We start from the raw sequence: 14,411 nt of genomic DNA on the forward strand, positions 1-14,411 counted from the left end.
TCCAATGCAAATGTCTTCATCCATCTTCAAGTTGATTCCTGCAAGTTGTGTCAACCATCTTTCCATATAATTCAAATGAGTTGCAAGTGAGGTATTACTTTACATATCAAGTATCAAGTCTAAACAATTCAATTAGTAAGCCATATTTGGAGGATTTTGAATGAGCTCCAAACAAGGTTTCTAATCGATCCCATGTCACGTAAGAGGTTTCACAATCATCAACATTATGAATATAGTTGTTATCAAGATCGAACTTGATAATAGCTTGAGCCTTATCATCATTTTTATTCCATCATACAAGTAAAACTACATCTTCCCTTGGTTTCTTATCTTGACCACTTGTGATTGACCACAAGCCTTTCTTCATTAAGATCAATTTGATCCTACTTTGCCATGTATGGAATCCAACACCATTGAATTGGGATGTCGATGAGTCCTTGCGCATGTTGAGATTGCAAGGTCAATAGCAAATCAGCTTCAAACAATTCAAATTTCAATTGAGCACAAGTGCCAAGAAGCACTCGATGATTAGTATCAAGAGATACTAGGTGATTTGGTAACTAGTATGTCCTTTGCACTTGGGATCTTTAAAGACTTGCAAGTCGGAGTCTTCCCCTCCTTGATTTGATGCTGGAGTAGCACAAAAAACTCATATTTGATCAAGGGAAGGGCTGATTGTGTTAAATAACGTAAGTGCTAAAACACTAGATGAGTGTCAATGGACATTATGCTTGTATATTCTCTAAATGCTTGCGAATCTTGTCAAGATCTCCCCTCCGTGCTAGTAAATTACTTCAATGCTTGCTGCAATAATGTTGTGGTTGCTGAAGACTCAGTAATTCCCAGTAGCAAACACTTGAGGACTTCAATGAGTGAGAGAATATAGTGGGAGATGAAGCTTAGCTATGGAGTATGTTATTAGGGTTACCAGACCCAACTGGTTTTTCCACTATTGCAGTGCGTAGAAGTGATTACATGACAAAATACTTCATGGGGAGATAGCTTACATAGTAAGCTTCCAAAGCCCCATGATTTCCATCCAAATTGTAGGGCACATGGGCTGCATGCAATGTAAGACATGGATGCACGCGTAGACACGCAGCGGGCTGAAAGAAATGCAATGCCAGGATTGATAGTTTGACAATGTCAAGCTTTGAGATGACATGGAGGAGCGCCGCGAGTCAGAAAAGATTTGTCCAGAAGAAAGCATGAGTTGAAATGGCCCTCTTTGAGAGATTCAAGACCTCCACTGAAGGTGGATAGCTATGGGGGTAGGTGAGCGATTCATGTGGAGAGAGCAAGGAATTCAAACTTGAATGACTCAATTAGTGGTCTAATGACTAACTAACTTAAAACCCGCTCTTATACCACGTTAAAATTTTGAGAATGCATGCTATGGAGGATCACTAATGAGCAAATAGACAATCATAATGAGGCAAAGGCATTTACAAAGAAGAACAATTAATATTATCGAAGCATAATGCAAGTACAACTAAATAATAATAATGACTTATGGAATAAGTGTGGGGATGATTCTCTTTTATAGGCTTTCAGTAGGTGGTATTGGTAGGTGGAGAAAGGTGGAAAGTGCCCCTCGTATTCACCAACTGTGGTTTTAATAAACCATGCATACATGACCTAGTCTAAGGCTTTATTTGTAGTCTGCTTCTTTGCCTTGTTTGTTCCAAACAAAGAGTATGGTGGATGTGATTGCACATTTCTCAACACCCCTCCTCAATCACAACCAAAAAAGCCACTGAGTATACAATGGCTGTCGTGAGTAGAACCTTGCTAAGTGTAGACATGGAAAAAAAACCAACCATACAAAGCTAGAGGCTGTTACAAGGCCTCACTAAGTGTGTAGAGGCTATAGTGTGTAGAGGTTACATGAGGAGTATAGGAGCTTATGGTGGGAACATTAGGCAAGTCCACATTTTAAACTTAAAAAATTCTATCAGAAAATGAGCTACAAAAGAGGGACTAGTGAGTCCTATCCTTTTGTTCTAGGGGTTCTTCCTCTCCTTCTTCTTCAATGTTGTCTTCATCTTCTTTGATTGTAGCAAGATATGCTTTGTGAGACCTTTTCTCAGCATAGCAAAATTTCTCAATATGCCTAGTTTTCTTACAAAAGTTAAAGACTACCCTCTTCTTCGCTTTCACATAGAGGAGTTGTTGGTCTCCTCTTGGGATGCTTGTTTCTCCCTTGTTCTTGATCTTCTTTTCCTCTTCCAAGAGAGAGGCTTTGATGTCCACAAGTTTCGGCTTTTTCCATGTTGATTAATGTGGTAGACACGTTATCAAACTCAGGTGGAAGACTCTTGAGAAGCACTAAAATGTAAATGTCTTCATCCATCTTCAAGTTGATTCCTGCAAGTTGTGTCAACAAGCTTTCCATATAATTCAAAGGAGTTGCAAGTGAGGTATTACTTTGCATGTCAAGTCTAAAAAATTCAATTAGTAAGCCATATTTGGAGGATTTTGAATGAGCTCCAAACAAGGTTTCTAATCGATCCCATGTCACATGTAAGAGGTTTCACAATCATCGACATGATGAATATAGCTATCATCATGTTCGAGCTTGATAATAGCTTCAACCTTATCATCATTTTTATCCCATCATACGAGTGAAACTACAGTTTTCCTTGGTTTCTTCTCTTGACCACTCATGATTCACCACAAGCCTTTCTTCATTAGGATCGGTTTGATCCTAGTTTGTCACGTATGGAATCCAACACCATTGAATTGGGATGTCAGTGAGTCCCGTCCCATGTTGAGATTTCAAGGTCAGCAGTAAATTAGCTTCAAACAATTCAAATTTCAGTTGAGCACAAGTGCCAGGAAGCACTCGGTGATTAGTATCAAGAGATACTAGGTGATTTGGTGACTACTATGCCCATTGCACTTGGGATCTTCAAAGTCTTGCAAGTCCGAGTCTTCCCCTCCTTGATTTGATATTGGAGTAGCACAAAAAACTCAGATTTGATCAAGGGCAAGGCTGATTGTGTTAGATAACATTGGTGCTAAAACACTAGATGAGTGTCAATGGACACTATGCTTATATCTTCTGTGGTTGCTTAAGACTAAGTGCTTCCCAGTAGCAAAGACTTGATGACTCCATTGAGTAATAGAATAAAGTGGGAGATGAAGCTTAGCTATGGAGTCTATTATTAGGGTTACCAGACCCGACTGATTTTTCCATTGTTGCAGCACGTACATGCGATTACATGCCAAAATATTTCATGGGGAGATAACTTACATAGTAAGTTTTTAAAGCCCTATGATTCCTATCAAGATTGTAGTGCGTACCGGCTACATGCAGTGTACGATAAGGATACAGAGGCAGCGAGCCGAGAAAAACGCAATGCCGGGGTTGATAGTTGATAATGTCAAGCTTTGAGATGGCATGAAGGAGCACGTTGAGTCAAAGAAGATTTGTCCAGAAGAAAGCACAAGATGAGATGGCCCGCTTTAAGAGATTCAAGCCCTCCATTGAAGGTGGGTAGCTATGCAGGTAGGTGAGAGATTCCTGTGGAGGGAGCAAGGAATTCAAACTCGAATGACTCAATTAGTGGTCTAATGACTCACTAACTTAAAACCCACTCTTATACCATGTTAAAATACTGAGAATGCATGCTATGGAGCATCGCTGATGAGCAAATAGACAATCATAATGAGGCAAAGGCATTGACAAAGAAGAACAACTAATATTATCCAAGCATAATGCAACTACAACTAAATGATAATAATGACTAATGGAATGAGTGTGGGGATGAGTACCTTTTATAGGCTTACAGTAGTTAGCTGGTATTGGTAGATGGAGAAAGGTGGAAAATGACCATGGTATTCACCAACTGTGGTTTTAATAAACCATGCATACATGACCTAGTCTAAGGATTTATTTGCAGTCTGTTTATTTGCCTTGTTTGTTCCAAACAAAGAGGCTATGGTGGATGTGATTGCACATTTCCCAACACTCCTCCTCAACCACAACTAGAAAAGACACTGAGTATACAGCGGTTGTCGTGAGTAGAACCTTGCTAAGTGTAGACATGGAGAAAAAACCAACCATACAAAGCTAGAGGCTGATACAAGGCCTCACTAAGTGTGTAGAGGCTGTCGTGTGCAAATGTTACATGAGGATTATAGAAGCTTATGGTGGGAACATTAGGTAAGTCCACATTTTAAACTTTAAAAAGTCTATCAAAAAATGAGCTACAAAAGAGGGACTAGTGAGTCCTATCCTTTCGTGTGCAAATGTTACATGAGGATTATAGAAGCTTATGGTGGGAACATTATAGAAGCTTATGGTGGGAACATTAGGCAAGTCCACATTTTAAACTTTAAAAAGTCTATCAAAAAATGAGCTACAAAAGAGGGACTAGTGAGTCCTATCCTTTTCTTCTTGGGGTTCTTCTTCTCCTTCTTCTTCAATGTTGTCTTCATCTTCTATGATTGTAGCAAGATATGCTCTTTGAGACCTTTCTTAGAAGAGAAAAATTTCTCAATATGCCCAGTTTTCTTACAAAAGTCACAGACTACGCTATTCTTCCCTTTCACATAGAGGAGTTGTTGGTCTCCTCTTGGGATGCTTGTTTCTCCCTTATTCTTGATCTTATTTTCCTCTTCCAAGAGAGAGGCTTTGATGTCCACAAGCTTTGGCTTCGGCATGTTGATTAATGTGGTAGACACGTTATCAAACTCAGGTGGAAGACTCTTGAGAAGCACTCCAATACAAATGTCCTCATCCATCTTCAAGTTGATTCCCTGCAAGTTGTGTCAACAAGCTTTCCATATAATTCAAATGAGTTGCAAGTGAGGTATTACTTTGCATGTCAAGTCTAAAAAAATCAATCAGTAAGCCATATTTGGAGGATTTTGAATGAGCTCCAAACAAGGTTTCTAATCGATCCCATGTTGCATAAGAGGTTTCACAATCATCAACATGATTGATATACCTGTCATCAAGTTTGAGGTTGATAATAGCTTGATCCTTATCATCACTTTTATCCCATACGACATAAAGTGCAGCTTCCCTTGGTTTCTTTTCTTGACCACTTGTGATTGACCAAAGAGATACTAGGTGCTTTGGTGACTAGTATGCCCTTTGCACTTGGGATCTTCAAAGTCTTGCAAGTCCAAGTCTTCCGCTCCTTGATTTGATGCTGGAGTAGCACAAAACACTCAGATTTGATCAAGGGAAAGGCTGATTGTGTTAGATAGCATAGGTGCTAAAACACTAGATGAGTGTCAATGGACACTATGCTTATATCTTCTTGAAATGCTTGCGAATCTTTTCAAGATCTCCCCTCCTTGCTGGTAAATTGCTTCAATGCTTGCTGAAATAAGGTTGTGGTTGCTGAAGACTGATTAATTCCCAGTAGCAAAGACTTGAGGACTCGAGTGAGTGCGAGATGAAGCTTAACTATGGAGTCTGTTATTAGGGTTACCATACCCAACCGGTTTTTCCACTTTTGGAGTGCGTACATGCGATTACATGTCAAAATATTTCATGGGGAGATAGCTTACATAGTAAGCTTCTAAAGCTCAATGATTCCTATCAAGATTGTAGGACGCACGTGCTGCATGCAACGTGTACGACAAGGATATAGGCGCAGACAGGCAGCAGGCTGAAAAAAACACAATGCTGGGGTTGATAATTTTACAATGTCAAGCTTTGAGATGATAGGGAGGATCGTCATAATTCAAAGAAGATTTGTCCATAAGAAAGCACAAGCTGAAAGGGCCTGCTTTGAGAGATTCAAGCCCTCCACTGAAAGTCGACAGCTATGGAGGTAGATGAGAGATTGATGGAAAAGTGGAGGGAGCCAGAAATTCAAACCGGAATGACTCAATTAGTTGCCTAATGACTCACTAACTTAAAACCCACTCTGATACCATGTTAAAATATTGAGAATGCATGCTATGGAGTATTATTAATGAGCAAATAGACAATCATAATGAGGCAAAGGCATTAACAAAGAAGAACAACTAATATTATCCAAGCATAATGCAAGTATAACTAAATGATAATAACTGATGGAATGAGTGTGGGAATAGTGCCTTTTATAGGCTTACAGTAGGTGGTATTGGTAGGTGGAGAAAGGTGGAAAGTGACCATGGTATTCACCAACTGTGGTTTTAATAAACCATGCATACAAGACCTAGTCTAAGGCTTTATTTGCAATCTATTTCTTCCCCTATTTGTTCCAAACAAAGAGGCTATGGTGGATGTGATTGCACATTTCTCAACAAAAAGCAAGAGCAAACAGCAAGATGTCACATGATTTAAGTGTGGGTGTAAAGGGCATAAAAATCTCGATTGTCGGTACTTCAAGAAAGAGCAAGAAAGAAAAAAACAACAGGGTAAGAAAAAGAAGGATGATAAGAAAGATGATGATAGCTCTTCCTCAAAAGAGGTTGCAAATCCAAGTGTTGCATCTAGTGTGGTCATTTAAGAGCTTCGTGATATTGAAGAGATACTTGTTGTAGCCTCATGTGATGATGTAGATATTATGGCAGCAAGTGATATGCACATCACCAAAAAGGAGGTAATTTGTGTCTTACTTTCAACTCATGATGGGCTGTCACAATCATGGATAGTGGACAGGGATGCCTCTTTTCATGTTACCCCCTCTTTGGAGTCATTTTCTGAGTACACTGCAGGTTGCCTAGGCAAGGTTTACTTGGGTAATAACTATACACGTGAGATAAAGGGTGTTGGCACCATTCACTTGGCATTCACTTGGCCTGTGGAAATGGCCAAGAGCTGATTTTGCAAGATGTTAGATTTTTACATGGCATAAAGAAAATTCCACTATCAATTCGGCAGCTTGATGCCAGAGGGTATTTTACTAATTTTCGTGGTTGAACTTGGAAGGTCCATAAGGGCTCTATGTTGATTGTTAAAGGCAACAAAAGGAGGACTTTATATTACTTGCATTGTAAAGCATTATCTGGCAAGTTCTTGGCTATGGCTGAAGTCCATTCAGAGATGGAGCTTTGGCACAAAAGGCGTGGTCATATGAGCTAGAAAGGCCTTCAGGTTCTCTCCTCTTTAGGGAGATTTGATGTAAAAGGCTCTGGTCTCGAATTTTTTAATGATTGCTTATATGAAAAACATGTGAAGTCTCCTTATTACTCTGGTGTCATTAAGAAGTCTAATGCTCTTGACTTAGTACACTCTTATGTGTGCATTATGGCTATTAATTTGTATAGGAGTGCATGGTACTTTGTTACTTTCATTGATGATTTCAGTAGAAAGTCATGGGTGTATGTACTTAAAATCAAAAAGTACATATTGGATGCTTTTAAAAAGTTTCATGATTTTGTTACCAAACAGACAAGGCTTAAGTTGAAAGCCATAAGAACAGATAATGGGGGTGAGTATGTCTCAAATAAATTTAACAAGTTTTGTGAGACGCATGGCATTAAGAGGGAATTGACAACCCCTTATAATCCTACATCAAATGGCGTGGCTGAAAGATTTAATCGCACACTTTGTGAGAGATTCGGATGCATGTTGTTCACAGTTAATCTCCCGCAATAGTTTTGGGGAGAGGCTCTTAAAATTGCAGTTCATGTTGGCAATTACCCTCCCAATCATGCATTGAAGAATGGCATTCCTGAAAAGGTTTGGTGCTGGCAAACTTGCTTCATATGACCATTTGCATGTCTTTGGTTGTGATGCCTTTGTGCATGAACATGTAGAACAAAGGACAAAACTAGACATGAAATCCATCAAGGGCATCTTCATGAAATATGGAGATGAGAGAGAGATGGGTTATAGAGTTTGGCTTCCTCACGGGGACAGGAAGATAGTACGGAGCCGATATGTAGTATTTAATGAGGCAAAGTTGTTGAAAAATGATGCTCATTATCTTGAAAAAAATGTCAAATTTCAGCATAAACAGCCAGCCATTCAACAGCCCCATTAGCTGAAAGTTCTATCCCTTTTGATGTTGAAAATGAGCAGCAACCTATTGTGCTACAACCAAAAGATCATGGACAACAAGTTGATGCACAATATGAAATAGAACAGCAAGAAGAACATGCTGAAAACATATTACAACAACAAGAAAATGTTGAAAATCACCCACGTGGTGATGGTGTGCACATTCCTTAGGATGTAGGCCCACTGCCTAATAATACAAATCATTGGGTAAAAAGATCTACACGTGTCAGAAGGCAACCACAAAGGTTTCAACCATCTTCGGATTGCATTTTGTTGACTGATGAGAGTGAGCCTCTGACATTTAAAGAGGCACAATCATGTGAAAACAAGAGAAACTGAGAGCTTGTACATTTCCCAAGGATAGGAAAGCTATTCTAAATAAATAGGTTTACAAAGTGAAATGTATTGATGGGAAGTCCAAGTACAAGGCATGGCAAGTTGCTGAGGGTTATACACAGAAGGAAGGCATATACTCCTAGGAGATCTTTTTACTAGTGGTGAAGATGACTACGCTCCATGTTTTGTTTGCTCTCACTACATCCTTGGATTTAGAGTTGGATCAGATGGATGTGAAGAGTGTTTTTCTTCATGATGACTTGGATGAAGAGATGTACATGAAGCAACTAGAAGGATTTGCTATTCCATGAAAATAGCTTTTTGGTTTGTAAGCTGAGACACAGCTTATACAAGCTTAAACAAGCCCCTAGACAATTATACAGAAAATTTGATACCTTTATGCTTAGCCATGGATTTAAACGCAATCATGCAGATCACTACTTATACACTAAAAAGGCTAATAATGGAAGCCTTATTGTGTTGGTTTTATATGTGGATGACATGCTAATTGCAAGATAGCATAAGAGTACTTTGAATGCTCTTAAAAGGCAATTGAGTTCAACCTTTTCCATGAGAGATTCGGGGGCAACTGAACACATTTTGGGCATGCGCATTAAAAGTGACAGAGGGCAGCGTTTATTGTTTCTCTCACAGGACAAGTACATCAACAAAGTATTTGACAAGTTTAATATGGCTCATGCTAAGCCTCTTGGTGTGCCTTTTCCCGCCACATACAAAGCTTAGCAAAGTTGATTGCCCTAAGGATGATGCAATTGCTAGTGCCATGAAGGGTATACCTTATGCATTAGCTTGTGGATCTTTGATGTGTGCCATGGTTGCAACTCACCCTAACATTGCTCATGCAATGGGAGTTATTGGTAGATTCATGTCTAATCCTGGCACTGGCAAGCCACATTGGGAAGCAGTAAAATGTATCTTCAAAATACCTAAAAGGTACACAAGAAAAGTGTGTATGCTATGGAAACGGTACATTAGAGTTGCAAGGATTTTGTGATTCGAACATGGCAAGAGATCTTGACACTAGAAAATCTACCAATGGGTATGTTTTTACTTTGGCTGGTGGGGCTATCTCTCGGTGTTCAAGACTGCAAAAAATTGTGGCACTGAGTACTACAGAAGCTAAATGTATTTCAACCACAAAAACTTCTAAGGAAGCTATTTGGCTTGGCCATCTGGTCAAGGATTTTGGTTTTTCTTCACGTACTCCAATGCTTGGTTATGATAGCCAGAGTGCAATATGTCTGACTAAGAATGCCATGTTCCATGAACATACCAAGCACATAGACCACTTCATTCGGCAGGTCTTGCATGATGGTCTTGTCACACTGACTAAGGTCAAAACCCAAGATAACCTTGCAAATGTTCTCACCGGGTGTCTTGCAAATGCTCAACATGAGTATTGCATTCGTTTAGTGAGAGTTGATTAGCTTAAAGGTACCACTTCAGACCTTTAAGTGAGAGCTTGCTAGATGTAAGTCCCTTTGTCTCTGTGTATATAGTCTTACAAGTGTGAACACACCCTTATTGTACCCTAACATATAAATACATTATTTCATTATGTGTATCATCACGATCTGGTACATCTATCTCTGTGTTCACTCTAACTCTGAACTCTGCTGCTCATGCCTCTATCTCGCACTCCATTGCGCACTCCCCCCTTCACCTGTATCTCTATCAACAACTAAAGGACAATCGCTAATGGAGTTTGAGATTTGGGTTACACGCTCAATATATAATTTAAATAAAACTCAAATAGATTATTTTACGGAGATTATAAAACTTTATTATCGCAATAAAGTAAACAATAAATTTTATAGCATTTTAGGACCATAATGTACAACTCCCTTTTATTTAAATATTTCTAAAATTATTGATTGAATTGATTTTATCTAAGCTTAATATAGTACTAAAATTAGATTTCAAGAGATTAATATAATCAAACTTTAACTACATAATAAAGTTAACTAGATTCCATGAAATAGAAAAAAACAATAGTTTATTTATAGTTTATCAACATACCATACTTATTCCACTAAAGTCTCACAACACCATCTAGGCCCTAATCTTTGAGAAATTGATCCTTAATTACCATAGATCCCAAAATATATATACTTTTAAAAAGAATCATTAAAATCTGTCAAGAATTGAGGTAGACTTCATGCTCCATTGGTAAGATTTTTACTTATTAGAATAAATTACTATAGTACTAAAAATAAAACATTTCCATCATGATAACCATTGTTCTTAACGTACAGTTTTGATTATCCATACTATTATTTTTCTTAGACAAATTGTGCACATATGCATATGTCTATATATTTATGTCTAGGGTTTTATCCCTACATTTACACATTTTAATATGTTCCAATAGACCATAATGCTTATTAATGCTCGCAAGAGATTATTGCTTCAATGTATTTAGATTTTACTTTAGCACAATATCATTAATCAAGACCATTTATTTTCTTTATCTAAACTTATAGACGTGATTGCTGAAGGCTAAACCCTACATAGCTCAAGCCAATAGAATAGAAGAAAAATGGTCTGTTTATGGCTTCATATTCAAAAAAGAAGACTAAAATAGATTCAAAATCATCCACATATAAATTTATATCCAAGATATTATTGATCACTGCCTATTATACATAAGAGCAATGATAGCGTATTTTGATTGGGTACTTCTCAATACTAGATTCAAAAAGTATTCCATCTTAATCTTTTGAAACTCAAGGGAAAACTAATAGAAAAAGAAATTCAAATTGTAGTACCAAGGTTATCCTTGACTATAACTAGACGACTACTAGAACAAGTACTCTATCATAAGCATCCCAATGGATTCAAAGGCCACCACTAACTCTCACCTACAATATCACCATACCACTCACAGCCACATTAATATCCAACAGGGACAGATTCACTAAAGGTGGCGATATTCCAAGAAAATCCATGGCTACCTTATTTTCATAGGGTATATACAAATTCATCACATGAGGTGGTACATAAGCATTCTGGATAACCTTGTTGAATTAATAGAGATTCCCCACACGAGATAGTGCTAGCATGTGACTAATCACCTGTGCAATTTGTTTGTTTTATCAACCAAACACTGATGCTTTTTAATACCCCGGCAATGTTATGGTAATTGCTGTGGAAATAAGATGCTTTTATTTTATCAAAATAATATGTTCATTATTTATTTGTGTGGATTTTTATTTATCTATTTGGCACAATCACAAGCCAGTATATTTTGAACCACCATTATCAAAACTTCTGATTGCAGGCAATTAAAACCCCTCCACCATTCAACAGAGAAAATCATAATGTTACAGGAATCCTTTTCACAACCTAGAGGTCAGACACCAAATATGTGATCAACTCGATACAGGACTACCTAGATAGGCTCAATTCTCTCTTCAACTCAAGCAGCAGGGGCAACCGCAGGTTTTACAGCCTTCAATGCTGCACATTTCAGACCTAGGTGGCTTGTGGTAGCACACTAACCCATTGTCGCTAATGTTTTAGGCTGGTTTGCTTACCATGTAATAACTGCAATTTGGTATATTGGGTGCACCAGACTTTCAGAAAAGCTTGTGTATGTGTAAGCATTCCATCAACATCCTGTGCGCTCTTTCCTAGTCCTCTAGATTTACTAGGAGAAACCTACTCAGAGCATATACCCTCCTATAACAAACACGTGCAGCTCAAAGGAAACATGCCATTCATCTCTTAAGCCCTCCACGCTATTGGCCTCTTCACACATTCTAAGAAACCTCTCAATAAAACCAACTTATGGCTATCATTAGGAACGATCCTCATTAGATAGGTAAGGATAGTTGTTACAGGATTATCCTTACAAATTCATATGGCCTGGATGTATGACAGAGAAACCTGAAGACAAACTTTCTATCTTTAGAAGCACAATCATAACCAAACAGAATGGCATCATTTCCCACATTGAAAATGAGTCAAAAGGCACCATAACTGCTCAGCAGAACATAGAACCTCACCCTAGTGTGCTTTTGCCAGTACTTTGAACTGCAAAGATAAACAGCAACTCTCACTGCACCCTAGGGCCCATTACAAAGGTGCAAAAACGATAAAAACAGTGTGAAGCAAGTATACTGCATAAACCTCTCGGTTATACTTCTATATCTGAATAGAGATACAGAAACACACACCACTTATTCAGAAAGCCTAATCCTGCAAAGAATTCATACAGCTGCCAGTGATGTTATAACAAGTGAGCCCCCATGAGTGGAAGAGCACAATTCCAGTTCAGCACTGCATGCCAATATCCTGAAGGTAATAACCATGTGCTTTCCACTAAGCATACAAGTTCAATGTCCAGATATCTTCAACTCTAATCGCCATCAAAATTGTCTAAACAAATACATTTGAAGAGGGTATCAGGGCAAGGTAAAAACCCTTCTCACAATTGCACCTACGGACCGCAAGCAGACATCGAACAAGTTACATGACCGTCAATCAATCATATTAATTGCAAACCAGAAAATATATCTACATAAAATCATAGTCGTCAACATCTTCATAAGTGCCATAGACGGCGTCCTCATCTGCCTTGTCAACATGGAGTTGTTTTTTCTTAGGTCCTGATCATAAAAGAGAAATGTATCAGTACACACTGAAAAGTATAATTATCAGGTACGAAAGGTATAGTACGGTATGGTACGATAAAATACAGTACTAAATGGTACCTTAAGGTTTTATAAGGTATGGTACAATATTAGTACAAAAAAAATTAACTTGATTATTTTGGACTAAAGATAATAGAATAGATATTCAAGTCTAAATAGCAATGCTATTAGAGTATATAAGATGAATACTCGAAGATAACATGCCAAAACCTGATGGTACGTGCGCAACATGCGCTACTGCTACCTACAACTTACAACGAAATAGATGGGAGTGGATACATCATACATGAATGATCATACAAATAAGAGTTATCCTCCAAAACCTGATGTTACGTACGCAACATGCATTACTCCTACCTACAACTTACAACTAAATAGATGGGAGTGGATACATCATACATGAATGATCATACAAATAAGATAAGTGTGGGCTTGAGAGAGAGAGAGAGAGAGAAGGTTGAGAGAAATTATTTGAATCTCAAATAACCTAATCTCATGGGAGAATCATATTAGTATAAGGAGCATTTAGCTCATCCCAAAGTGCAATTCAAACGAGAAAAGATGTATCCATTAAGTTGGAAACTTATGGTACTAATAAGGTATGGTACCTAAAGTATGGTATAGTATGAAACCTTTCCTATGTGGTACTAGTGCAACTATGCTGAAAAGGATACAGGTATAAAAAAAGTAAGAATCTTGTAGAGAATAGCAGAAAGGCAAACATCCTGAAAATGAGGATGACCTTGGAACATAACGAGTATGTCTTCTTTGTACGCATATGGCCTTAAATATTTGGCACACATCAGCAAGGCAAACGTCACAAAAATAGTGACTTGGAAGATAAATTTGTGCTATCTATGCACATACATGGCCCTCAATGCTCAGCATACAAAAAACTTACTCTAGCCTTGATGACTCTTTCAGAAAAGCATTGATATGTAAAGACAGCACAAAACATCTCTTTCCCTCAAAAGACACTCACCCCTATCATCACAGATGCTTGACAAATGGAAAACCTCATGGAAATTTTATATGGGTGATTGGTGATCTTTGTTTCAACATGCAGACTGTACCTCAGCTGTCCCAATTTACTACAGGTTTCATACAAAACAAGAGTCAAAGCCATGGACTGCCCAAAACAGTATTAAGTACATAGCCTACATGCTCCAATTGCCTTTACAGTTACAGACACTCGGCTCTTCCAAGGATTTGAGATCCAAGGTGCTACACCAATGAACTCATCTCACACCAAATCAAATTGAAACACACTATCAATAAACATGGTGACTCGCCTTTCTTAGTACCAACAACCAATACACGGTCACTTCTAAACAACTCTCAGCCATAGCAATGGAGCACTGGTCACAATGGAAGTAAAGGACCCAGTTATTGTCTACAGATATACACCTTGGCTTGCATGAGGACTGCCATATAAATGGTCACTGCCA

At 38.2% G+C, this 14,411-nt stretch overlaps 1 protein-coding gene across 1 annotated transcript in view; it reads right to left on the minus strand.

Moving 5' to 3' along the window:
* Positions 1 to 12,427: 12,427 nt before the first annotated feature.
* Positions 12,428 to 14,411, minus strand: part of LOC148040506 (uncharacterized) — a 30,882-nt gene continuing 28,898 nt past the window's right edge. The window contains exon 6 of the mRNA XM_087700041.1: positions 12,428 to 12,918. Within this exon, the coding sequence (XP_087556167.1) occupies positions 12,827 to 12,918 (92 nt within the window). The 3' untranslated portion in view covers positions 12,428 to 12,826. The remainder of the gene's footprint in view (positions 12,919 to 14,411) is intronic.

Source organism: Lygodium microphyllum, chromosome 2, assembly GCF_053477565.2.
Source record: "Lygodium microphyllum isolate KBCC chromosome 2, Lygodium_microphyllum_v1.1.10, whole genome shotgun sequence".
NCBI lineage: Eukaryota > Viridiplantae > Streptophyta > Polypodiopsida > Schizaeales > Lygodiaceae > Lygodium > Lygodium microphyllum.